At 41.1% G+C, this 26,832-nt stretch overlaps 1 protein-coding gene across 3 annotated transcripts in view; it reads left to right on the top strand.

The window, feature by feature from the left end:
- Positions 1–26,832, top strand: part of neto1l (neuropilin (NRP) and tolloid (TLL)-like 1, like) — a 378,731-nt gene that overhangs the window by 2,627 nt on the left and 349,272 nt on the right. For 2 of the 3 annotated variants that reach the window (XM_055634882.1, XM_055634883.1), the window contains exons 2-4: positions 739–792; positions 3,081–3,209; positions 7,259–7,507. In XM_055634882.1, the coding sequence (XP_055490857.1) occupies positions 739–792; positions 3,081–3,209; positions 7,259–7,507 (432 nt within the window). Of the gene's footprint in view, positions 1–108; positions 793–3,080; positions 3,210–7,258; positions 7,508–26,832 lie in introns of those variants that run through there. The other variant, XM_055634881.1, reaches the window with a different exon arrangement.

The following is a 26,832-nucleotide window of genomic DNA, read 5'->3' as shown; positions in this document are numbered from 1 at the left end:
GGGCATGATAATCCAGACGGAGCATCAAAAAACCCCACGGGCAATGTACAGCCGCTGCCGGGTACTCGATAATATAGATCAGACAGAGGTAACGTCGGGAGAGAACAGGAGTGGGGAGGGGGCGGGGTCGAGAGGGAAGAGGGAGAGAGACAGACGCTTTCTTAGCTAGTTGTTGATTCATCAGTAGCAGTTGACACTAAGATAACCACCAACTGTCTCCAGCATGAGCTTGGATTTGGAAGAACGGTTTAATTTGTCTTTACGTGCAAGCTACCTTTACTACATACATTCCCCTTGCTAAATCTAACTGCTCAAGTTCGAGTTACTTAATGCCATTTGTTTCAGAGCTCTTAGTTTTGAATGGTGCGTCGAGTGCCCCATAGGAAAGTGAATTAGAACTTCAATGGATTGTTATTAGTTTCCGCCTACATGGAAGGCGGCGGAGGCTGTCTGACGGCGAACAAAAGTGTGTATTCATTCATTTGTCGTCTGAATAGGTCTCCGAGTCGACGGATATAAGTGTCTCTGCTCCTATTTACAAGGACAATGAATATAATCAATGTATTAAAATGGACAGAAACACCATTTGAAATGGCGGTACAAATGTACGCGAACTCCTGCGAGCTGTATTGAACATTTTTATGGAGCATTACATGCAGTTAGATGTTGATTATAGATGTTTAACCATTCCACAAGCAACAACACAAATCCTGGTGATAATTTCTTTTCTCCTTGCAGTTGTATCAAGTCTCATCCTGTTAGGACTGTTTGTATCAACAAAAAAGACATCAGGTAACATTTTTCAAAGTGCCCATTCTTTATGAATCATGTCTTGTTCCTGCTATTTTAATGATTTGGTTGTAATCACTGGCAGCTTCCCCTTTTAATGTCACTTCCTTTTTTTCAGAGTTTACTGCAGTGATCTGTCAAACATTAAAGTGAATCATAGTTTGAAATGGCTGAAACATTTCTGCAATGCTTTGCCCCGACATAAGACTGCATTAGAATGAATATTGCAGTTTACTATTTACCAGAATAGATATGGATATTATTCTAAGTAGGGGAAGGAAATGAGAGTCATAGGTTTTGTTTTATATTAAGATTTATCATATCTGTTGTGCCTCAGCACACACTGAGCTGAATCTTAATTTTCTCTCTCGCCATCAGTCAAGCCTCTCTTCCGCTGGTAGCTGCAATATTGTCACACATTTTAACAATCTCTCAATCATATTTCTTTATCAAATTATGCCAAGTACATCGGTGAAAAAAAAAATCTGCTTAATCGATCAGGCATAAATATCTCTGATATATTGCCGCACTTCTATATATGGAACAAGAAGAAATCTCCTGATAGAAGTGGTAGTATTAAATTAAATGAATTTTGTGGTGAGTTACTTGTCATGCGTCTATAAATAAAATGACACTTCCATTATATTGATGCAGAGACCACTAGATTCTCAGTGAGCTTTAGACAGAATGGAAGTGGCCTCCCTTTACTGACAGAGTTTTCTGCAGCAACCTGACATACAATGTTCTTACAACTATCAAAATTAGATGTCTGACCTTATACTATTTATTTAACCAAGCTGTATGGAAAACAAATACATTGCTGCTTTATTTAGCGAGTATCCTAAAAAAATGAATTAACTGATTATATCAAACCATGGGAATTTCTGAGGATAAAATAAACTATTGTACATTTATAAAAAAAAAGACACAAAGTGTTGGCCATCAGGCTATTAAACCTGGCTCGGACAAAACTGAACATTAATAACCCTTTATCTGTTGTTTGCACTTTATCAGTTTATTTTTTCATGTGTGTATATATGTATATAATGGTATATGGACACACTGATCTGTTTTGTAGTCAATGCCTACTATGTTCTGTGTGCTGAAGAAAAGCGAGAATTTCATTGTCCTATCAGGGACACAAAACAATAAACTCATTTGAACTTGAACTTGAGTAACTCAGCGAGTCAGGATATGCATCTCATTTAGTAGGAATGGGTGACGTTTTGGGTCAAGACCTTTCTTCAGACTAGTCAGGGGAAAGGGAAATGAGAGATATAGACTGTGATGTACAGAGATATGGGATAAAGGAATGAAAATATTGGGAACTGCAAATATTGAAAACATTGGGAACTGCAGGAAAAATGTTCCCAATGTTGGGCGAGTCCAGAACCAGGGGCCACAGTCTTAGAATAAAGGGGAGGTCATTTAAGACTGAGGTGAGAAAAAAACTTTTTCACCAAGAGAGTTGTGAATTTATGGAATTCCCTGCCACAGAGGGCAGTGGAGGCCAAGTCACTGGATGGATTTAAGAGAGAGTTAGATAGAGCTCTAGGGGCGAGTGGAGTCAAGGGATATGGGGAGAAGGCAGGCACAGGTCATTGATAGGGGACGATCAGCCATGATCACAATGAATGGCGGTGCTGGCTCGAAGGGCAGAATGGCCTCCTCCTGCACCTATTTTCTATGTTTCTATGTAAAATATGCAAAAAGGAAACAGGCCATTGGTGGCTGGTTGCTAGGTGAGACTTGGGTGGGGGAAGGATGGAGAGAGAGGGAGTGCAAGGATTACTTGAAGTTAGATAAATCAATAATCATACCACTGGGTTGAAAGTTGCCCAAGCCCTCTCCATTTTCCCTTTCTCTTGACAAGTCTGAAGAAATGTTGCCAGTTACTGAGTTACTCCAGTTTTTTGTGTCTATATTTGTTTCAACCAGCATCTGCAGTTGCTTCCTACACTATACATCTCATTTATTCTTTCCATATTCCATATTTACTTTAACATTTTTCACTCCCACCTATATTCTCCCTTTCCACTCAAAACACATCAGTGCTCAGCTCCTGGTGAAATTTTTCATGTAAAAACTGTTCTCTCTGTTATATAACAAGTAATCCGTAGCATCACAGTTCAAATCTCAACACAGAATTCACCCTCACAATGAACCTCCACGTTAGCCTTTATCCAAACTGCCTTTACAACTAAAGATCAAAATGTGGGAGACCCAGCCATGCATTAACCAAGTAAGCTCAAATGAATAAGAGCTTAAGGCTGAATATGATCTCTTTCCAGACAAATCAACTTCTTCAGAGTCAGTGCAATGTGGCTCCTGGATCAAGAATCCGGACGGTGGTTTCTTCACATCTCCCAATTATCCAAACAAGTATCCTCCTGACAAAGAGTGCACATACATTATTGAAGGTACGGTTATGGGGAATTGGCAGGCATAACATACTGTAGTAAAAGTAATGGGAATGTTCAAATTGCCATCTAAAGTGTCTGGCAAGAATGTTTATTTAAACAATAAATGTGGCAACAATTGTGTTTATTTATTATACCCAAATATTTCCATAGTAAGGCAACGGCAACTTTCATTTCTATAGCAACTCTCCCTTATTCAAACCTCCTAAGGTGCCTCACATGGGCAATAGCAATTAAAATTTGACAATAAGACACAAAAGGAGACATTTGGGCAGGATGCCAAAAATTTGATCAAAGTGGTAATTTTTAAGGTGAGCCTATAAAGGCATATAGGTTTATTTGGAGCTAAGAACTTTATCAGTTGAAGATATAGCAGCTGATAGCAAGGTGATTAAAATCAGCGATGCTTGTGGGACAAAATTGGATAAGTGCAGATATTTCAGATTGATGTCGGGCTGGGAAAGGTATAGAGATAGATAGATAGATAGATAGATGGAGCTGAGGGATGAGAAGCTCATGCGAATATTATATCTGAGGGAGTCACTGCATGTAAATGAACATGGGGTTAAGAGCAAAAGGCATTATTGCCTCACAGGATATTGACACAAAGCTTTGGACAAGGTTCAACATGGGAGGGCAGCAGGGGAGAATAGTCAAGATTAAAGTTAGTAAGGTCATGGTTGGGGGTATTAGCAGCAGATATGTTAATGTGGGATCAGGAACAAATATGCCAAATTCAGGTTCCAGTAATTGCTAGATGGAAGAATATTATCTTCGGCCAAGGAATGGTACTTTGTTGGGGATTAATGACAGTGGCTTTAGTCTTCTCAATGTGTAGATGGAGAAAATGTATGCTCTTGTTCCACTGCCTCTCAGGCAAGTATTGTGCCAACTTAGGTGAAGTGGAGTGATTGAGAGATAGTCATGAGACTGATATGAACATTTGCAGTGTGCATGGACGCTGAGTTATCAGATAATATTAATGGATGGAGATGTCAAAGAGAAGGATAAGGTTAATTACTTTTGTACAGCCACATGGGATGTCATTTATTACTTTCATAAGACCCATTTCAGTACTGGGGCAGAAATGAACATGTGATTGTAGAGAATTAAATAATGAGTTCTGGGAAAAAAAAGGCACAGAACATAACAAGATTTAACAGAGGTGGAATAATCATTTTTTTCTTTTGCCAAACTTCATGCTGAGCATTACACAAGAGGGTGCTTGGGAGAGGGTAGGACCACTCAAGGACAATGTCTATGTCTGCAGCCAGAGAAAGTGGGCGAGAAAATAAATGAGTATTTTGCATTGGTATTCACCAAGGAGAAGGGCACTGAGGATACTGAGATCATGGGACAGACATGTTGATATTCATGTTATCAAGCAAGAGAAGGTTTTGGATATCTTGAAGAACACTAAGGTGGATGAGACTCCATGGCCTGAATGGATCTATCTCAGGTTCCTGAGAGAGACAACAGAGGAAATTGCTGGGAGGTTGACAGAGATCTTTGTATTATCTCTAATCACAGGCAAGGTCCCAGAGGACTGGAGAATAGTCAATTGTGTTCCTTTGTTTAAAGGGGGCAATAGGGATAATCCAGCAAATTATGGTGAGCCTGGTGAGCCTTACATCAGTGCTCCAAGAAAATTATTGAAGATTCTTTGAGATAGGATCTATTCAGATCTGGAAAAGCATGAACTTATAAGTCATTATTAGCACGGCTTTATGCTGGAAGGGACCATGTATTGTGAACATGATTGAGTATTTTGAAGTGGCTTCAAAGATGATTGATGAGAATAGCACAGTGGGTGTTGTATACATGGACTTTAATACAGCATTTGACAAGATCCCAGATGGTAGGCTGATCCAAAAGATTGAGGTACATGCTGACTTGGTAGATTGGTTTCAAAACAGGGTTGGCTATGGAAGACAGAGATTAGTGGGTGGGATGGTGTATTCTGACTGGAAGTCTACGATCAGTGGTGTTTCACAGCGATCAGTGTTGGGACCTCTGTTGTTTGTGCTACATATAAACGATTTGTACTCAAATGTAAATGGGCTGAATAATATCCTTGTGGATGACACAAACATTGTGGAGAAGTGGAAGTAGTACACAAGAGAATATCTTGGGTAAGGGTAGGACCATTCAAGCAATAAATAAGGAAATATATGCCTGGAGCCTGACAAAATGGGCGAGGAAGGGGTTTAATAATTATTTGGGATATACTTAATTTGGATAAATGGACAGAGAATTGGTAGATATTATTTAATTTAATCCATACAAATGTGAGGTGTTGAAGTTTGGGAGGTAAAATATAAGCGGGCAATATTCAGTAAATAGAAGTAACCTTAGGAGCATTCATGTAGAGAGGAATCTTAGGATGGTCCGCAAGTCCGCAGGATGGTCCGCAGGTCCTTGAAACCGGCATCAGAAGAAGATTGGGTGGTAAAAGGGCATACCTGCCTTCATCGTTCATACATTGAGTAGAAAAGTTGGGAAGCCATGTTGGCGTTTTGAAAAACTTTGGTTAGGCCTCATTTGGAATATTGTGTGGAGTTCTGGTTTCTGCATTACATAAACATTGTGGAGGCTTTAGGGAGGATGCAGAAGAGGATCAATAGAATAATACCTACATTAGAGAGTATTAGCTGAAAGGAGAGGTTGGTCGAACAACTTGGATTATTTTCTCTGGAGAATTGGAGGCTGAGGAATGATCTGTTTGGTTTAGTTTAGTGTCATGTTTACTGAGGTACGGTGAAAAGCTTTGGTTTGCGTCCTATCCAGTCAAAGAAAAGATTATACTTAATACAATCAAACCGTTCATAATAGGCAGTTAAAGATAAACGGTATAACATTTAGTGTAAAACATACAGTGTAGCATTGAAGTCTGACAAAGTCCATATAAAGATAGTTCAAAAATCTCCAGTGAGGCAGATGAGAGGTCAGGACTGCACTCTAGTTGAGCAGAAGAATATTCAGTTACCTTAAATGTAAGATACACAATTAGCATAGATAGTCAATATATTTGTCTCAGGGTAGAGATATCAAATACTAGAGGTTTTAGGTTTAAAGTCAGAGAGGGAAACTTTAAATAGTGATGTGCAAGCATGTTTTTTACATAGAGAGTTGTAGGTGCTTGGAATGCTGGCAAGAGAAGCAGATTTAATAGGAATGTTTAAGGGGCATTTAGATAGGCTGATGGGCAGGCAGAGAATGGAAGAATATGAACCATGTGCAAATAGATGAGATTAGTTTAAATTTGCATCATGCTTGGCACAGACTTTTTTTTGTCTGGTATTGTTCTATGATCTACATTGAAAGAAAATTGATAGTTTTTGAGAAGACACACTATTAACAAGATCAGTTAACAGAAGTTAAGAAGGGAGCTTGAAAATATTTCACATTTAAATTTTGAGATTTTCTAAAACATAACCGGCAATCTGTTTTGTGCTATTTCCATGTTATTAATTCTTCCATTCAGAATGCTGAGGATTACATTGTTAACACATAGAAACCGCATCCTCTTAGCTTTTTAAAAATATGTCCTTTTGTGTTTTTCATATAATTTTTAGAAATTAATTGCAGACAGCTCTTCTAGCAAGGTTACTTTGGAACTGAAAAATAATTTGGCCTAATTTGATATTATAAATTCTTACACTGTGTCATTTAGTATTAAGAACTTTCCATATTTCATCAGGGCTGTGGATTTATTAATGACAGTAGATCATTTTGATGTAAGATGCAATAAGCATTTAAAACTATTCAGAAAAAAATGTAAAGAGCAAACAGTATTTTATAATATTAATGATGCATTAATTCATGATATATTGATCTATGTTATGCAACATATAAATTGGATTAAATTTACAACAGCTTTGAAATTTATTTAAGTTAAGGTTGCCATTATATGCCCTGAGCTGTGTTCCATGCCAGCTTGTATCTTCCAAATCTGTTTTCTGCTTCAGAATATTATATCATCATAAGTTATTATGGCAACTATTAATATATTTATTATGTAGAATTAATGACTTGCTATTTCTCCTTAGCTGCTCCAAGACAAAGTATTGAACTTTACTTTGATGAAAAATACTCCATTGAACCTTCTTGGGAATGCAAATTTGACCACATTGAGGTGCGGGATGGACCTTTCCCATTTTCTCCTGAAATTGGACGTTACTGTGGTCAAAATATTCCACCTTTTATAACATCATCGGGCAGATTTTTATGGATTAAATTTGTTGCTGATGGTGAGCTTGAATCAATTGGATTCCTGGCAAGATACAACTTTATACCAGGTAATTCAGGATTTATTTTTCCCCATATAATAAAGAAAACAAGAGCGAAGTAGATATGAATGCCTTTAGATTTATCTAATGTATATACAAGTAATATTTGGCACATAGCATATATGTTTATTATATTAAGAATTGAGAAAAAAAACCCACCATCTGTAAGTAAATATTGCAAATAATGGCACCCATAATTTCCTTATTGAAAAAATGTTTTGGTTCTGGTTCTGGTTGATTACTGTGCAAACACCTCATCAGTTGTTATCTTGCGCAGGTCGGAGTGAGTAGAGTAGCGATTAAATTTTGAAGTTGCCTTTTTGACCAAGGTGAGGAGATCTAGTTGCTCATTCCCCTTTTTAAATGACTTAACATCGGGAGCAGCGCGTGTGTTGGGTGGTAACACATTCCATTCCCTTATCCTCCTTGGGTAAAGGGGATATTGGTAGCTAGGTTTATTGAAATTTAGCAAGTTGATGATGTAGGGACCGTTATTTTGTCTTGTTTCATGGCAGTTGGTGCTCTGGGATGACGGAAGATTTGATGGTGTGATTTTGTAAATCTCCTTGTAAATTGCAATGTCTTAGCCTGATTCTGCGGAGCTCTAGTGTATCCCATCCGAGAGAAGTCAGCATATTATTCACGCTTGATTTGCGCTTGTAGTTATTACATACAAAGCGGGCTGCTCGACGTTGTACTTTCTCCAGGGTGATCTTGTTGTTGTTGTTGTTGAAAGGATCCCATATGCTCCACAATACTCCAATCTGGGCCAGACCAAGGACTTGTTGGCATTCTCTTTGACGGATGTACTACATGAGTGAAAATTTCTCTTGGAAAGGCCGAGAGTTCTATTTGCTTTGTTGAACACTTGACTAATATACGTCGCTCAACTTAAATATTTGCTTAATTCAACTCCTAGATATGGGTGATGGTCGACAGCAAACAATGTATGGCTACCCATGTTGTATTCCGATAAATGTGGTTTAATCTTGTGTGACAAATGTTATGCTTTGCTGATGCAATATAGATTCATGTTGACTAATTGTATGGACCAGGAAATTATGAAATAATTATATAACCATCTGATTTGGATATACTTACGTAATTGCATGAAAAAAAGCTTTGAATGAGTATACAAAAAGGTTAATAGGTGGGGAATTTCCTCATTATTTCTTTGTTGATATTGGGGAGAATGTATTATAACTTTTTGAAAATCCCAGTGTTTGAAAATGTTAAATATTTTAAATTAAGCTGCAGTTTTGTGAAAAAAGCATAATATTGGATACATCAAATGAGCTGACAGTAATTCTTTTGCTGTTGGCATTTTGATGTAGGTTAAAAATCAATGTTTCCCAAATGGTCTGGTTACAGAGAAACACAGTGGTTTCACACTAGGAGAAGGACGTTTCACCCATACATTGTAACTTCAAAGTGAATGTCTATGTGTCAAGTTGTATTAAGATATCAGAATTAATGATAATTGTAAACAGATGCTAAGTGATGTTTTATATTTTTAAAAATCAATTGCGTTTACTATTAATTTAAATAAGATTTATTTAGTACCACACACTTAAAAGAGTGTATTTATTTTTCATTCAAACACTCAGGATATCAAAAGTTAAATTTGAAATGGGCACAAGGGTCAAGATGCATCTTTAAACCAGTCCTATTGATTACAATATGGGCAACACTTTAATTTTTAAATGCCTGCTCATTCTATGGATTTCATTGTCCAGGCAGCACTGACAAGGCTAATGAAAGGCATTAACAGGGGCAAACATTTTGAATGGCTAACTCATTTAAAAGTACCCTGAAGATGCTGGAAGCTGGTTTGTATCACCAATAGGGCAGGTGGATTTTGACTGGAGCAGTGCTGTCATGAATTCTGCAAGTAAATGTAAATCTGCCAGACACTGAAGAATGGCATATTGCAGAGTAAATGCAGCAAGATGGTCCAAAGTTGCACCGCAGGGTTTGGTCGATTGCATGCAGTGTTTGAGAGCTGCCCTCAATGTGGAGGGAGGCAGAAGACATTCCAGACACGCTCATAAAGTAATGGGGGCAATTTCAGGTATTCCTTGCTTTCTCCCTCTTTCCCCTCTCCTTCCCAGCTCTCCCACAGCCTACTGTCACTGCCTCTTCAGGGCCTGTGCGATGAGCATGCGACTCCATGCGGCAAGCTAGACCTAAGCGACTCCATGCGGCCTAACCAGAAGCGGGGGCCACGCGGAGGTCGAGTGAGTGACATGAAGTGCGAGCGAAGTCCGCGGGAAGTTCGCGCGTGACGTACGGCGTCGAGGCAGCTGCGGGCCGGCAGGCCGTTGCCGCGCGGAATTTTTGAACACGGTCAGATTTTCGGAGCCCCGCGCATTGTCGGGACCAGCTCCGCACAACTACTTACGGCTCCGGCGATCAAAATGGGACCGGCCCCGCGAGGCATTACGACTCAAGCGACCACGTTAGGTCACGCTTGCCGCATGGAGTCGCATGCTCGTGGGACAGGCCCTTTCCTTTCTTCTTCCCACCCCCCCCCCCCCCACCCCCCCCCCCCCACATCATTCTGAAGAAGGGTCTTGACCCGAAACATCACCTATTTCTTCGCTACATAGATGCTGCCTCACCCGCTGAGTTTCTCCAGCAGTTTTGTCTACCTTTGATTTTTCCAGCATCTGCAGTTCTTTCTTAAACATTACACTGTGGTATGCAGCTGGACACAGCATGTGATAGCTAGAGAGGGCGGAAGAGACTGCAAGTCTCTCGCATTGTGGAGGCATTGTTGTTGTTGAGGCCATGGCCGAGTGCAGGCTTGAAAATATAGAAAATAAACCAGATATAAATTGACCCTACCGGGATGCTTATCATCTTCTGTCAGTTTGATAGAATGTTGACAATATGCACTCTGTGTCCAGACCTTGCAAACGTATAATAGATGGAAATATTCCTTCAAACCAGAGGGAGTGGCGGCGCCTAACGGCAGCGGCTCGACTACAGTCGTCTGTCTTTTTTTATTTTTGTCTTGTTAAATGTATGTCTTTGAGTCAGTTTTTATTATTTTTTTTTAGCTGTGTGTATGTGGGGGGTGGGGGGGGGGCTGTGGGGGAAACCGTTAATCTCTTCCCTGTGCGGGGACCCGACTATTCCCTGTCGAGTCTCGGATGTCGTTGGGCCTAACATCGTGGAGCCGGCGGTGATCTCCGGCCGGGACTAATCTGAGGGCTCCAGTTGCAGAGCCTGCGGAACTGACATCGCGGAGCTGGCCAACTTCGGAGCGGGAAGAGCTGTGGTGGCGTGCGGCTGCGACCCGACTTTTGGAGTTCGGAGGCACCGGCCGCAGACCCGGTGGACGGGAACATCGGGAGCTCGCACGTCCCTGGTGGGAGACCGCTTTTCCGAGCTCCGCAACGGCGACTTCTCCCGCTGGAATCGCGGGTTTAAAGGACATGGAGCCGGGGCCTAACATCGCCCGGCGTGGCTTAAACGGCCTCAGGACTTACTATCGCCCGCCGGGGGCTTTAACATCGGAGCCCTAGTTCGCCTCGACACTGCAGTTGGACTGCTGGACCACGGGAGAAGGAACAAAGGGAAGAGATAAAGACTTTGCCTTCCATCACAGTGAGGAGATGTTGGAGACTCACTGTGATGGATGTTTATGTAAACTGTGTTAAGTGTGGGTCTTGGATTGTGTTTGTAATGTAAAAAAACTGTAGAAATGGAATTTCGTTCAAACCCAGGTTTGAATGACACTAAATAGCATTCTATTCTTCTAATCTATTCTAAACCAACCTGCGGTCCCTGATCGTACAATCAGCGGCCTTTCCACCCTACACATTGGGGGTTATAGCTTAGAGCACTGCAAAGACACACAAGAAGCAGGAGCTAACGAAACATTCAAAGATTCTGTATTAGATATGGTGGCAATTAACTGATAAATTTAGCATAGAAACATAGAAATTAGGTGCAGGAGTAGGCCATTCGCCCTTCGAGCCTGCACCCGCCATTCATATGATCATGGCTGATCATCCAACTCAGTATCCTGTACCTGCCTTCTCTCCATACCCCCGGATCCCTTAGCCACAAGGGCCACATCTAACTCCCTCTTAAATATAGCCAATGAACTGGCCTCAACTACCCTCTGTGGCAGAGAGTTCCAGAGATTCACCACTCTCTGTGTGAAAAAAGTTCTTTCTCAACTCGGTTTAAGGATTTCCCCCTTATCCTTAAGCTGTGACCCCTTGTCCTGGACTTCCCTAACATCGGGGAACAATCTTCCTGCATCTAGCCTGTCCAACCCCTTAAGAAAGCATGCAATGTTTATTTTGCGTCGCTTTCAATGTTGTTTCCATGCAGAAATTGTGATGGTCAGTGATGGGCCGTAATAGTGAATGACAATTGTTGAAGTGGTAATTGGATAGGATAAGATTGTCTTGGCTACTTCCCAATTCCTTGTTCATCTCTTTCTCTTCCTCTTAGCTGCTCACTCTCTAACAAACTGCATGTGTGGTCTTCGCACAATGATGAGATGATGCAACATGCATTAGAGCACCAATCTTTGCGTCATCAGCTCTGCTCTATTATGGGGCATTTCTAGAGCAGCCCGGCGAGAAAAATGTTTTGTACATTGATAGTTAGCTCCATCCAATCACATTTCCTGAGGCACCATGACTCTCATTGTATGCCTGTTGCTAATGTGTACACCATTTATGCACTCCAGTTTTCAATCATGCCAATAGCAGAGAGACATTATCACCCATTAGCTGCCCTTTGGTTTGCCTTGGTGACTCACATGCAGCTGGCACTGCGGACATTCACAGAATGAAGGCATCATTGCTGTTGCCAGGACACCCGGTATTGATCTGCATGATTCACTACCTATGATTGCACAGCAACTCGACTTTGTGCATAGAGTTAATGGCATTCTGAATTGTTAGGAAGCCAGTGATCCTATCCATTGTGCAGTCATCTCAGTTTGAACAAAAGTTATTAATTCATTGTTATTAAGTCAGTCAAATATCCTTCAAAACTAGTCTTTCCACTTACTGATTTTGTTTTACAACTTGAAAGTATTTTCCAGAAAATAGCAAGCATTTGCAGAATTGAACCAACATCCAGCAAAACTATTAATAATGGCATTGATTCATTTTGTAGCCGTGTTTATCTATTTGAATGTTGGCGATTAGCTCAGCAGTATAATCTCTGGTATAAGAGAAAGTGAAGAAAACTGGACCGTTCTTGTAATGCAAAATATACTGTAGGTTCTGGAAATCTGAATGAAAAACAGTAAGTGGTGGGAAACCATTGCAGATCAGGCAGCATCTGTGGAGAGACAAACAGAGTTAACATTTCAGTTTCAATTCCTTGCTTCAGAATGAGGAAAGATTAGACATCAAATATGTTTTAAGTTACATAGAAAGTAACTTAGAGAGAATAAATGGACTGTCGATGATACGATGGAGACCATGAGAATGAATAACTCAAGTCACAGCTTTTTTTCATTTGCCTTCCAACCACATTCTCTTTGCTCAATTCTCTGCAATCTAAAATAAGTTTAATTTCTAACTTTTTCTGAAAAATTGTCAACTTGAAATGTTTCTATGTCTCTTTCATGAATGCCTCTAGGCTGGCTGAGCATTTCCAGTATCTTTGGCATTTTATTATGAACAATATTTGTGACTGAATTTTGATATGGATGCAATTGAGAAGTAATTTTCATTAAAATTGTGAAAGATAGCTTGAGACTGGAAGAAAAACATGTTTTTTGTCAATATTATAATCAGTTGATATACTAAGGTAAAGCTGATTGTCACATTCCTTCCTTGTGAACTCATTGTATTAATTTGCGCACCACCTTTTCATGTAACCAATCAGCTGTGATGCTGTTTACAGTAGACCATAGAAATTGGGAGCGGGAGTCAGAATGACAGTGTTATCATCTGAGCTTGAATCTACATTGTCACAGTTGACATGACAAATTTGAAGAGGATATACTGATACTGTAATTTACAATGGCAAATGTTGACACAAAAATGTGACCTGAAATTGTAGAGAGAAGGTGAGATACATTGAAAGGAAACGTTTGCTCCATGTAAGATTTCAGCACTGTGGACACAGTGATTTTCAATTTACAAAATATTGGTGATGCAAACTTGTGGATAAATTGAAAAAGTGGTTTGAGATCAAGTCACATTTAATCCTGCCTGTGCTTCTGTTGAATTAAAGCCTGGAAATTATATTTGCACTGATAGATACAAAATTGTGATTGTAATACATTCATATGACAATGCTCAGTGCTTTACTCTAACATTGGAATTATCTTTTCATTTTATCCAATTTAGGATTTATTTTCGATTAGAAACATAGAAACATAGAAATTAGGTGCAGGAGTAGGCCATTCGGCCCTTCGAGCCTGCACCGCCATTCAATATGATCATGGCTGATCATCCAACTCAGTATCCCGTACCTGCCTTCTCTCCATACCCTCTGATCCCCTTAGCCACAAGGGCCACATCTAACTCCCTCTTAAATATAGCTAATGAACTGGATTAGAAGTTAAACAGTCAATAATATAAATAGCAACTTACTATTTAGGGTTTTATATTGGTGGAGAAATATATCAACTAAAATAAAGGTTGAATATTGTTAATGTTATACTCACAAGCTATTCCTATGATGAAGAGTCTTATTTAATTTGTTTCTATTTTAAAAACAATATTTGGTACACATTTCCAGTTATGCATTCTTCAGATTTAAAGCATTTCTCTCTGTCAACTTCATATTTTCTCAATTCATGATACAGGCTTGTATTCCCATTCTTAAATATATATATTTTTTACCAGAGTTGCTTTATAACCAGCTGTAAGATGGCACAGGAGCCATTAATACTGACCATTTCTGTTTGGAACATTGCTTGGATAAAATTAGCAACTCATTGTGTGAGAATTCCAATAGGAGCTCATTGCTCTTAGCTTTCCATGGCTTGGAATATCACTGAATTTTGTGCTGCATTGGGTGAGAATATGATATAAATTGACTTTGTGAATGTCTAATAGAAGATAGTTTTGGTGCATTGCTTCTATATATTTAACAGCATTTCTATCACAACAGTAGACTTTGCCTGTTATCAGTTTTATTCGTAGACAGTGACTCACAGTTTATGTTTAAAATTTGCATTTTAAAAGCGCCACCATTAATCACCAGGACAACAATTTTCTCTTTACGATACAGGAATCCATTGGTGCCCTTTTCTACTTCCACTTCTTTCACCTCTACTGAAAAAAATCAAAGCATCCTTTTTGGCACACGGATGTAGTAGCAGAATAAAACAATTTTGCTGTGTCGCAAGAAAACTGCGTGTAAAATTCATCAGTCTTCTGTTCAAAAAGTTCCTTAACCTTCAACATTCGTTATGTGTTCAACACCAAGCAAAATGGTAGAAATGGCATCACATTGGGCTGCCCTAACCATTCCACCTCCTCCTTCAACTCTTACCTCACAAAACTCCCTTCTGCTGACTGATATATTTCAGTTGTGATTGATCATATTGTCCACACTACCACCATTTCTAACCAATAAGCTCATAGGCTGATCCCAGCCTCTGAATTTAACACTTACCGGACTAATCCTGGAGGATAACTAAATTCATTCTCCAGCTGTTGGATAATCACCTGGTAACTTGCCAACGGCTCAAGTTGACCAGCTTTTGGGTGGGAAAGGAATTAAAATTTTAGTGAAGTCTATCTGTTTAAATACAACAGCACCTGTGATTTTTTTTTAGTTGTGTCTCTTCTTGTTCACATGTCCCTAGATTTCTAAGTATAGGGACTGTTTTCTAAAAGTTACTTGCTGCAGTCAATATCAACTAAATGATAGGATAGTATAGAGGATGCAAGTGCAGAGTGTGGACATTAAGAGTCATACAGCCCAGGAACAAAGTATGCAGCAATCAACAAGGACCCATTTAAAGTAATCCAACACCAATGTCATTCTCCCCACATAGAACACAGAACAGCACAACACAGGACAGGCCCTTCAGCCCATGATTATGCTAAACATGATGCCAAACTAAACTAATCTCATTTATCTACACGTTACCCAAATCCTTCCATTCTCTGCATATTAATGTGCATATTTAAAAACCTCTAGACAATGGACAATAAGTGCAGGGGTAGGTCATTCGGCCCTTCGAGCCAGCACCGCCATTCAATGTGATCATGGCTGATCATCCACAATCAGTATCTCGTTCCGGCCTTCTCCCCATATCCCTTGACTATGCTATCTTCAAGAGCCCTATCTAGCTCTCTCTTGAAAGTTTCCAGAGAACCGGCCTCCACCGCCCTCTGAGGCAGAGAATTCCACAGACTCACAACTCTCTGTGTGAAAAAGTGTTTCCTCACCTCCGTTCTAAACCTGTAACAGAAATTAGAAAAGCTAAAAGAAGATATGAGGTTGCTTTGGGAAGTAAGGTGAAAGTAAATCCAAAGGGTTTCTACAGCTATATTAATAGCAAAAGGATAACGAGGGATAAAATTGGTCCATTGGAGAGACAGAGTGGACAGCTATCTGCAGAGCCAAAAGAGATGGAGGAGATATTGAACAATTTTTTTCTTCGGTATTCACCAAGGAGAAGGATATTGAATTATGTGAGGTAAGGGAAACTAGTAGAGTAGCTATGGATACTATGAGGTTCAAAGTAAAAGAAGTACTGACACTTTTGAAAAATATAAAAGTGGATAAGTCTCCAGGTCCTGACAGGATATTCCCTAGGACATTGAGGGAAGTTAGTGTAGAAATAGCTGGGGCTATGACAGAAATATTTCAAATGTCATTAGAAACGGGAATAGTCCCCAAGGATTGGCGTACTACGCATGTTGTTCCATTGTTTAAAAAGGGTTCTAAGAGTAAACCTAGCAATTATAGACCTGTTAGTTTGACTTCAGTGGTGGGCAAATTAATGGAAAAGATACTTAGAGATAATATATATAAGCATCTAGATAAACAGGGTCTGATTAGGAACAGTCAACATGGATTTGTGCCTGGAAGGTCATGTTTGACTAATCTTCTTGAATTTTTTGAAGAGGTTACTAGGGAAATTGACGAGGGTAAAGCAGTGGATGTTGTCTATATGGACTTTAGTAAGGCCTTTGACAAGGTTCCTCATGGAAGGTTGGTTAAGAAGGTTCAACTGTTGGGTATAAATGCAGGAATAGCAAGATGGATTCAACAGTGGCTGAATGGGAGAAGCCAGAGGGTAATGGTGGATGGCTGTTTATCGGGTTGGAGGCAGGTGACTAGTGGGGTGCTCAGGGATCTGTGTTGGGTCCTTTGTTGTTTGTCATGTACATCAATGATCTGGATGAAGGTGTGGTAAATTGGATTAGTAAGTATGCAGATGATACCAAGATAGGGGGTGTTGTGGATAATGAAGAGGATTTCCAAAGTCTACAGAGTGATTTAGGCCATTTGGAAAAATGGGCTGAAAGATGGCAGATGGAGTTTAATGCTGATAAATGTGAGGTGCTACACCTTGGCAGGACAAATCAAAATAGGACGTACATGGTAAATGGTAGGGAATTGAAGAATACAGTTGAACAGAGGGATCTGGGTATAACCGTGCATAGTTCCTTGAAGGTGGAATCTCATATAGATAGGGTGGTAAAGAACGCTTTTGGTATGCTAGCCTTTATAAATCAGAGCATTGAGTATAGAAGCTGGGATGTAATGTTAAAATTGTACAAGGCATTGGTGAGACCAAATCTGGAGTATGGTGTACAATTTTGGTCGCCCAATTATAGGAAGGTTGTCAACAAAATAGAGAGAGTACAGAGGAGATTTACTAGAATGTTGCCTGGGTTTCAACAACTAAGTTACAGAGAAAGGTTGAATAAGTTAGGTCTTTATTCTCTGGAGCGCAGAAGGTTAAGGGGGGACCTGATAGAGGTCTTTAAAATGATGAGAGGGATACACAGAGTTGATGTGGACAAGCTTTTCCCTTTGAGAATAGGGAAGATTCAAACAAGAGGACATGACTTTAGAATTAAGGGACAGAAGTTTAGGGGTAATATGAGGGGGAACTTCTTTACGCAGAGAGTGGTAGCGGTGTGGAATGAGCTCCCAGTGGAAGTGGTGGAGGCAGGTTCATTGGTATCATTTAAAAATAAATTGGATAGGCATATGGATGAGAAGGGAATGGAGGGTTATGGTATGAGTGCAGGCAGGTGGGACTAAGGGGAAAAAAAAGTTGTTCGGCATGGGCTTGTAGGGCCGAGATGGCCTGTTTCCGTGCTGTAATTGTTATATGGTTAAACGGCTTACCCCTTATTCTTAAACTGTGGCCCCTGGTTCTGGACTCCCCCAACAATGGGACCATGTTTCCTGCCTCTAGCGTGTTCAAACCCTTAACAATCTTATATGTTTCAATAAGATATCCTCTCATCCTTCTAAACTCCAGAGTGTACAAGCCCAGCTGCTCCATTCTCTCAGCATATGACAGTCCCGCCATCGCGGGAATTAACCTGATGAACCTATGCTGCACTCCCTCAATAGCAAGAATGTTCTTCCTCAAGTTTGGAGACCAAAACTGCACACAATACTCCAGTGTGGTCTCACTCCAGCACCACCCAAGGACCCACCACCTCTGTGTAAAAAATCCTGTCCCACTCATCTCCTTTAACTTTTCCCCTCTCATCTTAAAACATTGGCCTCTAGTCTCTGAGATTTGCGCGCCATTTTAATTTTCCTTGTATTTTTCCACTCACCGACACAAAAGAGATAATTTATAATGGCTTATTAATCCACCAACATGCTCTGGGACATGGGACATGGGAGATGGCTCCGGGACTTGGAAGGAAGCTGTAACACCCAGTGAAAACCAATGTGCTTACAAGGAGAACATGTGAACCTCATGTGGTTGGCACCAGATGCCAGGATTGAGCCCATGTAGCTGTAGCCATGAGTCTTTAATTTGATTTTCTCTTCAGTCTTTACATAAACCATTGAAGCCACTGTAGCAGGACAAGCTACAAAGGTTATTAAAATATAACTTTACAAATTGAGCCATAGGCTGTATATAGAATACTTGTAGAATACTGAAATAATGTCAAGCCAAAACTGCAGAAACATGCCAAAATCTTGGGATATGTGCGGAGGAAATGGGAAGAAAGGTTTTTGAAATGTTGGATTTAAGTCATGCGGAGAAACATTAGAATTTGGAATTGTTTTCATTTGACCATAGGAGGATAAGTAGAAGAAATGCAGGGAAGCATTTCCAGTTGCAGAAACAAACTAAATGCTATGGATATTCAGCAGTCAAGTCAAGTCAAGTCAAGTCAAGTTTATTTGTCACATACACATACGAGATGTGCAATGAAATGAAAGTGGCAATGCTCGCGGACTTTTGTGCAAAAGACAAACAACCAAACAACCAAACAAATTATAAACACAATCATAACTCACATATTCTTTTACATAATAAATAAATAAAGGAAAAACGTTCAGTAGAGTTAGTCCCTGGTGAGATAAGCGTTTATAGTCCGAATTGCCTCTGGGAAGAAACTCCTTCTCAACCTCTCCATTCTCACCGCATGGCAACGGAGGCATTTGCCTGACCGTAGCAGCTGGAACAGTACGTTGCAGGGGTGGAAGGGGTCTCCCATGATTTTATTTGCTCCGGAGTTGCACCTCCTGTTGTATAGTTCCTGCAGGGGGGCTAGTGAAGTTCCCATAGTGCGTTCGGCCGAACGCACTACTCTCTGCAGAGCCTTCTTGTCCTTGGCAGAGCCATTCCCAAACCAGATGGTAATATTCCCGGACAAGATGCTTTCCACCGCCGCTGCGTAGAAGCACTGGAGGATCCTCGGAGACACTCTGAATTTCCTCAATTGCCTGAGGTGGTAAAGGCGCTGCCTTGCCTTACTCACGAGTGCTGAGGCGTGTGATGCCCATGTCATATCCTCGGAGATGTGGACTCCCAGGTATTTAAAACAGTTCACTCTATCCACAGGATCCCCATTTATCCTCAATGGAGTGTACGTCCTCGGATGATGGGTGGTATAAGGCTCAGGCTAGGTAGTTTCTACAGTGAAACATTGATGCTTCTTCATCCTGAAATGTTAACGCTGCACTTCCCTCCACAGATATTGCCTAATCTGCTGATTGACTATTTTCTGCATCTGCAATTCCTTTTGATTTCCACTTTCAAAAGGATTAGTAAGCAAGCCTGGCGTTTATTTACTTCTAGTTTTTGAGTAATCAAGAGTTATGTGGCATGGCAGGAAAATGGTGTTCAGGTGAAAGATTAGCCCAGGATGAATTTACTGAATAGTGGGGCATGCTCAAGTGGCCATGTAACTCTGCACTGGCTACATTTTCAAAGGGCAATGACAAAGTAATAGCGAAATAAAAACAGATGTGACATAAGAAAATTAGTAGTTATGATTGGAGATGTACTATCTGTGAGGGTGAAGTAAATAGATTCATTAGCGCTTTTTAGAAGTAAATTGGATAAATACGTGTAAGAGAAAAATTACAGAGTGCTTTGGGAAAAGAGCAGGAATGGGACTAATTGGAGAGCTCTTTCAAAGAGATGGTGCCAAGAACTGAATGGCTTTTGTCAGTTGTGTTTCATTCTGTGAAATGCTCAGCAGTTCTCAGTGGGACAAAATTACAGCCAAGCAGTTAATGTTTATTTTATTTTAAGAAGGTACATTTGTTGTGAAGACAAAAGACAGCTCACAATTCCCAAGTGCTGCCTCTGTGCAACTGAAGAATACACTCCCACTTTTGTAGTGCAGAACAGTTTTTTCATGGCCATTAACTCAATTATATTTTTCATTTCTGGCACTGGAGGGAATTTCACATTTCATGCACAGGCTTATTTATTAATGGAAATCTAGTGTTGATTTTTTCTAACCACCATTCAAGAGATCAGGATGCCCCAGTGTTATGTGTGGTAGTGGAGAGAACATTCTGTCTTGGAACAATTGATAGTGAACTATTAAATGGATATAGTGCAAAATATATATAAATATGTTAACATTTATAAAGTCCAGACCTATTATTGTTTGCCATTAAATCATGCTTTAGTTTGTTCCAAAGCATGTTGCACCAAATGTTTTTTTTTTTTAAATGGTCGATGCTATCATGTATCATATGTGGGTGCCAGCATTCTCCAAACAACAAATAATCGAGGTGAAAGCTGGCGTTTTAGTGATATTAATTTAACAATAGCTATTATTCAATACACTGGACAGAAGTCTAGTGTCCTTGCTCAAAGTTAAGGTATGCCACCTTTTACTTCCACCTGAGATGTCTCAGTTGAATTTCCCCGTTGGGAAATTGTATTTCACATGGTGCCACACTCATTCAATACTGCTCTAAAATAGCAATTTTACTTCGGAGTCACGTGAGTGACTACGTGAAGACCCTTTCCAGCATGCATGCGCGACATATAGTCTCTCGCATTGGGCAAACGACAGGCTGTTGGAGCTCTGCTTCCAACAGCTCGGACCTGAAGGTAATTTTTTTACTTTTTCAGGTCTCTTTTTTACTGCAGGAAGCGTTCACAGCTCCTGCTGGAGGTCCGAGATCGGAACCCCAGCGCCACCCGGCTCCCTTCTACAGGGACCGCGGGGGGGGGGGGGCCTCAAAACCAAGGGAGCATCAAAAGGGGAAATCCCGGCTCCCGACACCGCAAGGATCCCTGCTACAAGGTTCAATAGATGCTGCTGCACCCGCTGAGTTTCACCAGCATTTTACATCCCAACTGCAAGGGCCATGGGGAATGCCGATCGCAGGAAGAAGCCTGGGTGCGGGGACCACGGAACCTCAGAAGACTGCAGGTAACCTGGCTTCCAGGACCAGGGGAAGACCGCGGGGAACCCGTTCTCTCCGAGACCGCGGGAAGACCGCGGGTAGCCAGTTCTCTGAGACCGCGGGAAGACCGCGGGTAACCCGACTTTGGAGGACATGGGAAAACCACAGGTAACCCGACTTCAGAGACCACGGGAAAACCACGGGTAACCCAGCTTCAGGGACCGCGGGAAGACTGCGAATAACCAAGCAACAGGGACCTTGCGAAGAACATGGGTAGAACCGTGCTTGGGGGAAACCTCAGCTACGGGGACCGTGCAAAAAAGCTGCGGTGTGGAAGACCGCGGGTCCGTGCTTGGGGGACACCCCAGCTACGGGGACCGTGTGGAAGACACGGCTAGGACCGCAGAAGAGCGGGTAGCCGGCGGCGAATTCAGACTCCGGCTGCCCGACGAGGGTAAGAGCTAAAACACGAGACTGAAAGGCCTAGACTGAAGTCAGGCCAGGAGGGTTCCCCTCAGACATGGGTTAGTCCTCGGACGTTTTACCCATCCTAATTGACCAGGGAGGGCCAAATCAGCGCAGGTCTCCTCGAGAGCCTGTGGCAGCACACTTTTCAGGGCTGCCTACAAAACTCACTTCTGCAAAGGTGAGTGCGAGGAGTCAGTTGGCAACTGACTGAACTTGGAAGCATGTCCGAGGAACAGGTGCCGGCTGGGAGTTACCATGCACCTGGAAAGACATGGGTCCACATACACCAGCAGCCCTACGACCCAATCAAGGATGGAAATCGAACCCGCATTGGGGGCCTCATGGGCTTACCATAAAACCACCAGTAGCCATGACGGTAGGTGGGTCTGGTTCTTTCCGAAACGCGGGGTTGTGGACCATTTACAAGAAGGTTGGATGAGATAGTTTATACTGCACAGTGCAAGCGAGACAGTCTCGGAATATGGCTGGAGTTGCCTCTTTAGGCAGACTCGCTATTATGACAAATGAGGCCTGTTTATTATCAACAAGCCCAACTCGCATGTGCAGTATAGACATTGAAACTTCATGAATATTAATTCCCATGGGGTCAGCTTCATTCACAGGGCACCGGAAATATCTGAAATTTAACTGGATGGGGAAATGATAGTTAAAACATTGCAAAATAGGCTAACGTCAGCTCCCAGGTTATTTACTAAATGAGTGCTTCGGCTGCTCAGAGTTAAAAAATATTGTTAAGAACTATCTGGATGAGATTAAACGCTGTATTTTGCTAAGTTAGCTGTATCAGCCACAAAACCCATTTGAGAAATTGGGTTCTCATCTGTCCAGATAAATTTAAGTTGATACCAACAGAACTTATTGATGGTTGGAATCACCTTTAACTCTATTTAATCGTCTGGGACTCCGCCCTGAGGTTAGGGTTGGAATTAATTGAAGCCCGTAACAAAACTGATCAAGCAACCTTCTGTTCATCAAGTATAATTGGCTTACATCTGTGCTATTTAGGCCTTTGCACAATCAGAACTATACAGCATGCAAAAGAAGTAAGCACTCAAGTACCATGTGGTCATTGTTACCAGCTCTATGCTATTCCACAAAATCAGCAAATCTTCAGTTAAATTTCAAACTGATGCTATTGTTCAGGATGAGAAATTGCTCATGCCATCTAGTTACAGATGTGGATGGGAGAGTTACCAATTCCTCAGTTACATGGTATCAACTACCTATAGACACTGGGTGCATTCTCAAACTTCAAACTGGTAAGTTCTCGTTTAATCTTACTATTTTACTTCGGAGTCACATGAGTGACTACGTGAAGATTTTAAAGATCTGTGATTTCATGCTGTGGAACGAGTTATGCGAATATGCCTAATCTGCATGCTCTAGTCCAAGTTGATACACTTCGGTGGTGGAAAATGTCTGGGTGCAAACAAGTCAAAATATCCGGTGATAGTTTACCCAAACCTCATTACACAATATGGGTGTTGGATCACAAAGTATTAAAATACATTATGAACATTAAAGACCAAGAAGCTTGCATCCAGGTTCAATCACCAGTGGAAAATATGTAGCATATCGGTAGCGTTGGTGACATTCTAGCTACACTAAGGAGGAATGTTCTTTTATGTCTTCCTCCATTTCTGCCTCATCAGACGGGTTTGCAAAATTCAGCAAGTTCCCGCCTCAGGCATTTTTATAGTGCCTGCTGGGCTTAGCCAGCCATGGTTCCCACTGATGTGAGGAATAATAGAACCATATATTGTGATTCTAGACACAAGTATTGGTCTAGCCATGATGCGGGAAACCGTTCTCAGCATGATATAATCAATTCTTTGACTTACAGAGACTGAGAAGACCGTTCCTGCGGCTGGGGTTGTTAAACCAACCATGAACGTGCTCGCTGCAGATCGCAGGGATAGCACCAAAAAATATTAATATTTCCTCATAAGAAGATGGGAGGTATTAGTTTTACAATTATATTACATATTCAGCACGGATGACTGACGTCTTGTAGTTCAGGCTCATATGAGGGCTGACAAATCATGATGTCTAAAGTGCCATCTACCATACCTAAGTGCTTCATCATTCTGGCTGAGAGGAGTAGAATCCACTCTCGGGGGTTCACCCTCTGAGCTCTAGATTATGAAGGAAATCTGCAACTCGAAAACTCCCAGGCCCAGGGACGCAGAGATATGGGGTGTTCACGTTGTGCTACGTCGCTTCGCTGAAGGGCTCCAGCTACATCCCTGTCCTTGGACTAACTCACTTATAAGTGGTTCTGCTCATAGCCCTGCATGCAGCACTAAGGGTCCAGTCATTACATACACGTTGACTGGATAGGATGATTATATCTGCAGGCTAAATAACACTTATGTTATGACTTAGTCAAGCAGTATAGACCATGGGCACCAGATCTCAAACTAGATGTTCACATATCCCATGAACCTTCGATTGTGTATGGTCACACATCTACACCCGAATGTTAGATCACTAGAGCCTAGAGACTCTGAACTAGCAATATTGTTAGTTACATCTACCCTCAAAAGAAGGTATCACTTCAGACCATCTTCAGGTGGTTATGGGTCTGGCTTATACAGGAGTAAATACTGACATTTCAAATCACTCCACCAAGGCTGTAACAACCTCAGCAGCAGGGCTATGGAAGTTAGCGGGACCACGTTCTGGCGGTTGCAGGATGGTCAATCTGGCAATTTTCCACACATTTAGTACTAACCTATTACCAGATCGGGGGTATTTACGAACTCTATGTTAAGTTCTGTTCATAGTTCCTCCCGGGTGAGGGAGGTTACTATTGTCATTATTCATTTCTGAATACGATAACATACTTCCTCCCCTGGTCAACTAAGGCAGCGAGTGAAGCATGGACTCGTTCCACGGCATGCAATCACAGATCTTTAAAATCTGCACGTAGTCACTCACGTGACTCCGAAGTAAAATAGTAAGATTAAGCGAGAACCTACCAGTTTGAAGTTTGATCTTTATTTTATGAGGAGTTACGATGAGGGATTACGTGCCCTCAGCTCTCGCCCTCTACCATAAAGGTCAACTGGTATTCTAATTCTTCTTATCTTACTATGTTTATTTCATCTACTGTTGTCTGTGATTTCACACCGCTGCTTTGAAGAATGTTGCGCATGCGTGCTGGACGGGGTCTTCACGTAATCGCGCATCGTAACTCCTCATAAAATAAAGACCAAACTTCAAACTGGTAAGTTCTCGTTTGATCTTGCTATTTTGGGTGGTGGGCTCAAGATGTTACTACTCCTGCTTGTGGGGAACAGTCAATATAGGCAGGTTGTGTGTTCTGATTCACTGCCAAACTGCAGTTACATTTCAACCAAACGAATCACATTTTTAAAGCAGAGGGGAAAACTGAACCACTATTACATATGGTCATTGACCAAAGCTGAATTTCTGCCTCTCTAATGTGGGAATTAGATCAACAGCATTCCAATTCAGAGGCAAAGAAACCACCAGTGAATTTAGACTGGCCCCTGATGGTAACGCTGACATTATAATATATGATAACCATATAACCATATAACAATTACAGCACAGAAACAGGCCTTCTCGACCCTTCTAGTCCGTGCCGAACACATATTCTCCCCTAGTCCCATATACCTGCGCTCAGACCATAACCCTCCATTACCTTCCCGTCCATATAACTATCCAATTTATTTTTAAATGATAAAAACGAACCTGCCTCCACCACCTTCACTGGAAGCTCATTCCACACAGCTACCACTCTCTGAGTAAAGAAGTTCCCCCTCGTGTTACCCCTAAACTTCAGTCCCTTAATTCTCAAGTCATGTCCCCTTGTTTGAATCTTCCCTACTCTCAGTGGGAAAAGCTTTTCCACGTCAACTCTGTCTATGCCTCTCATAATTTAAAAAACCTCTATCAAGTCCCCCCTTAACCTTCTGCGCTCCAAGTAAGTAAGACATTTTTCTTTTACTGCTTGTGGAACTTGGGTAATCCATTTAATTATTTTGACACATGTAAACTTTGATGAGAAACACCTTTGTTCCTTATTGTCATTGAAAGATTACTTCCATTAAAAATAGATTGCAGAAAATGATTCAAACATGAAAGATGAAACACATTTTGATTGATAAATTTTATTAAGGTAAAGCTCGCGAAAATTAAGTGAAAATTGAAAGGAGAGTATTCAACTCCAAGTAAGATCTGCAATGAATGAAATTGATAATGATTACAAATTCACATCATTGCCAATAAAATGTGAGAAAAATTTTTTTTTTTAAATCAAACGATTTTTTTTTGCCACAGATTTTTTTTCTGCTACTTTTTGTAAAAGTAGCATCTCAATATGAAGGAAAATCCAGAGGCAACACATGCATCACAAGGTGGTGGGAGAGTCAAGTCAGCTGCCATTGAAAATGGGAGCATGGATTATAAGGCTTCATTGGTGTTTCCTGTAATCCAAGGTGATAGCAGTATAATTTCACATTACCCACTATTCTAATGATTAAATGGTCCAATTGTTGGAGCTTAGTCGTAATGTCATTAGACAGATGTACAATCAATAAGGTGAGCATCTAGCATCAATATCCTCGCTCTTGCACATCAGCAATATAGAAACATAGAAACATAGACAATAGGTGCAGGAGTAGGCCATTCAGCCCTTCGAGCCTGCACCGCCATTCAATATGATCATGCCTGATCATTCAACTCGGTATCCTGTACCTGCCTTCTCTCCATACCCCCTGATCCCTTTAACCACAAGGGCCACATCTAACTCCCTCTTAAATATAGCCTTGAACTGGCCTCAACTACGTTCTGTGGCAGAGAATTCCACATATTCATCACTCTCTGTGTGAAAAATGTTTTCCACATCTCGGTCCTAAAAGATTTCCCCCTTATCCTTTAACTGTGATCCCTTGTTCTGGACTTCCCCAACATCGGGAACAATCTTCCTGCATCTAGCCTGTCCGACCCCTTAAGAATTTTGTAAGTTTCTATAAGATCCCCCCTCAATCTTCTAAACTCTAGCGAGTACA

Source organism: Leucoraja erinacea, chromosome 4 (assembly GCF_028641065.1).
Source record: "Leucoraja erinacea ecotype New England chromosome 4, Leri_hhj_1, whole genome shotgun sequence".
NCBI lineage: Eukaryota > Metazoa > Chordata > Chondrichthyes > Rajiformes > Rajidae > Leucoraja > Leucoraja erinaceus.
Note: the sequence above shows the minus strand (reverse complement) of the source record. Positions and strands in the feature narration are given on the sequence as shown.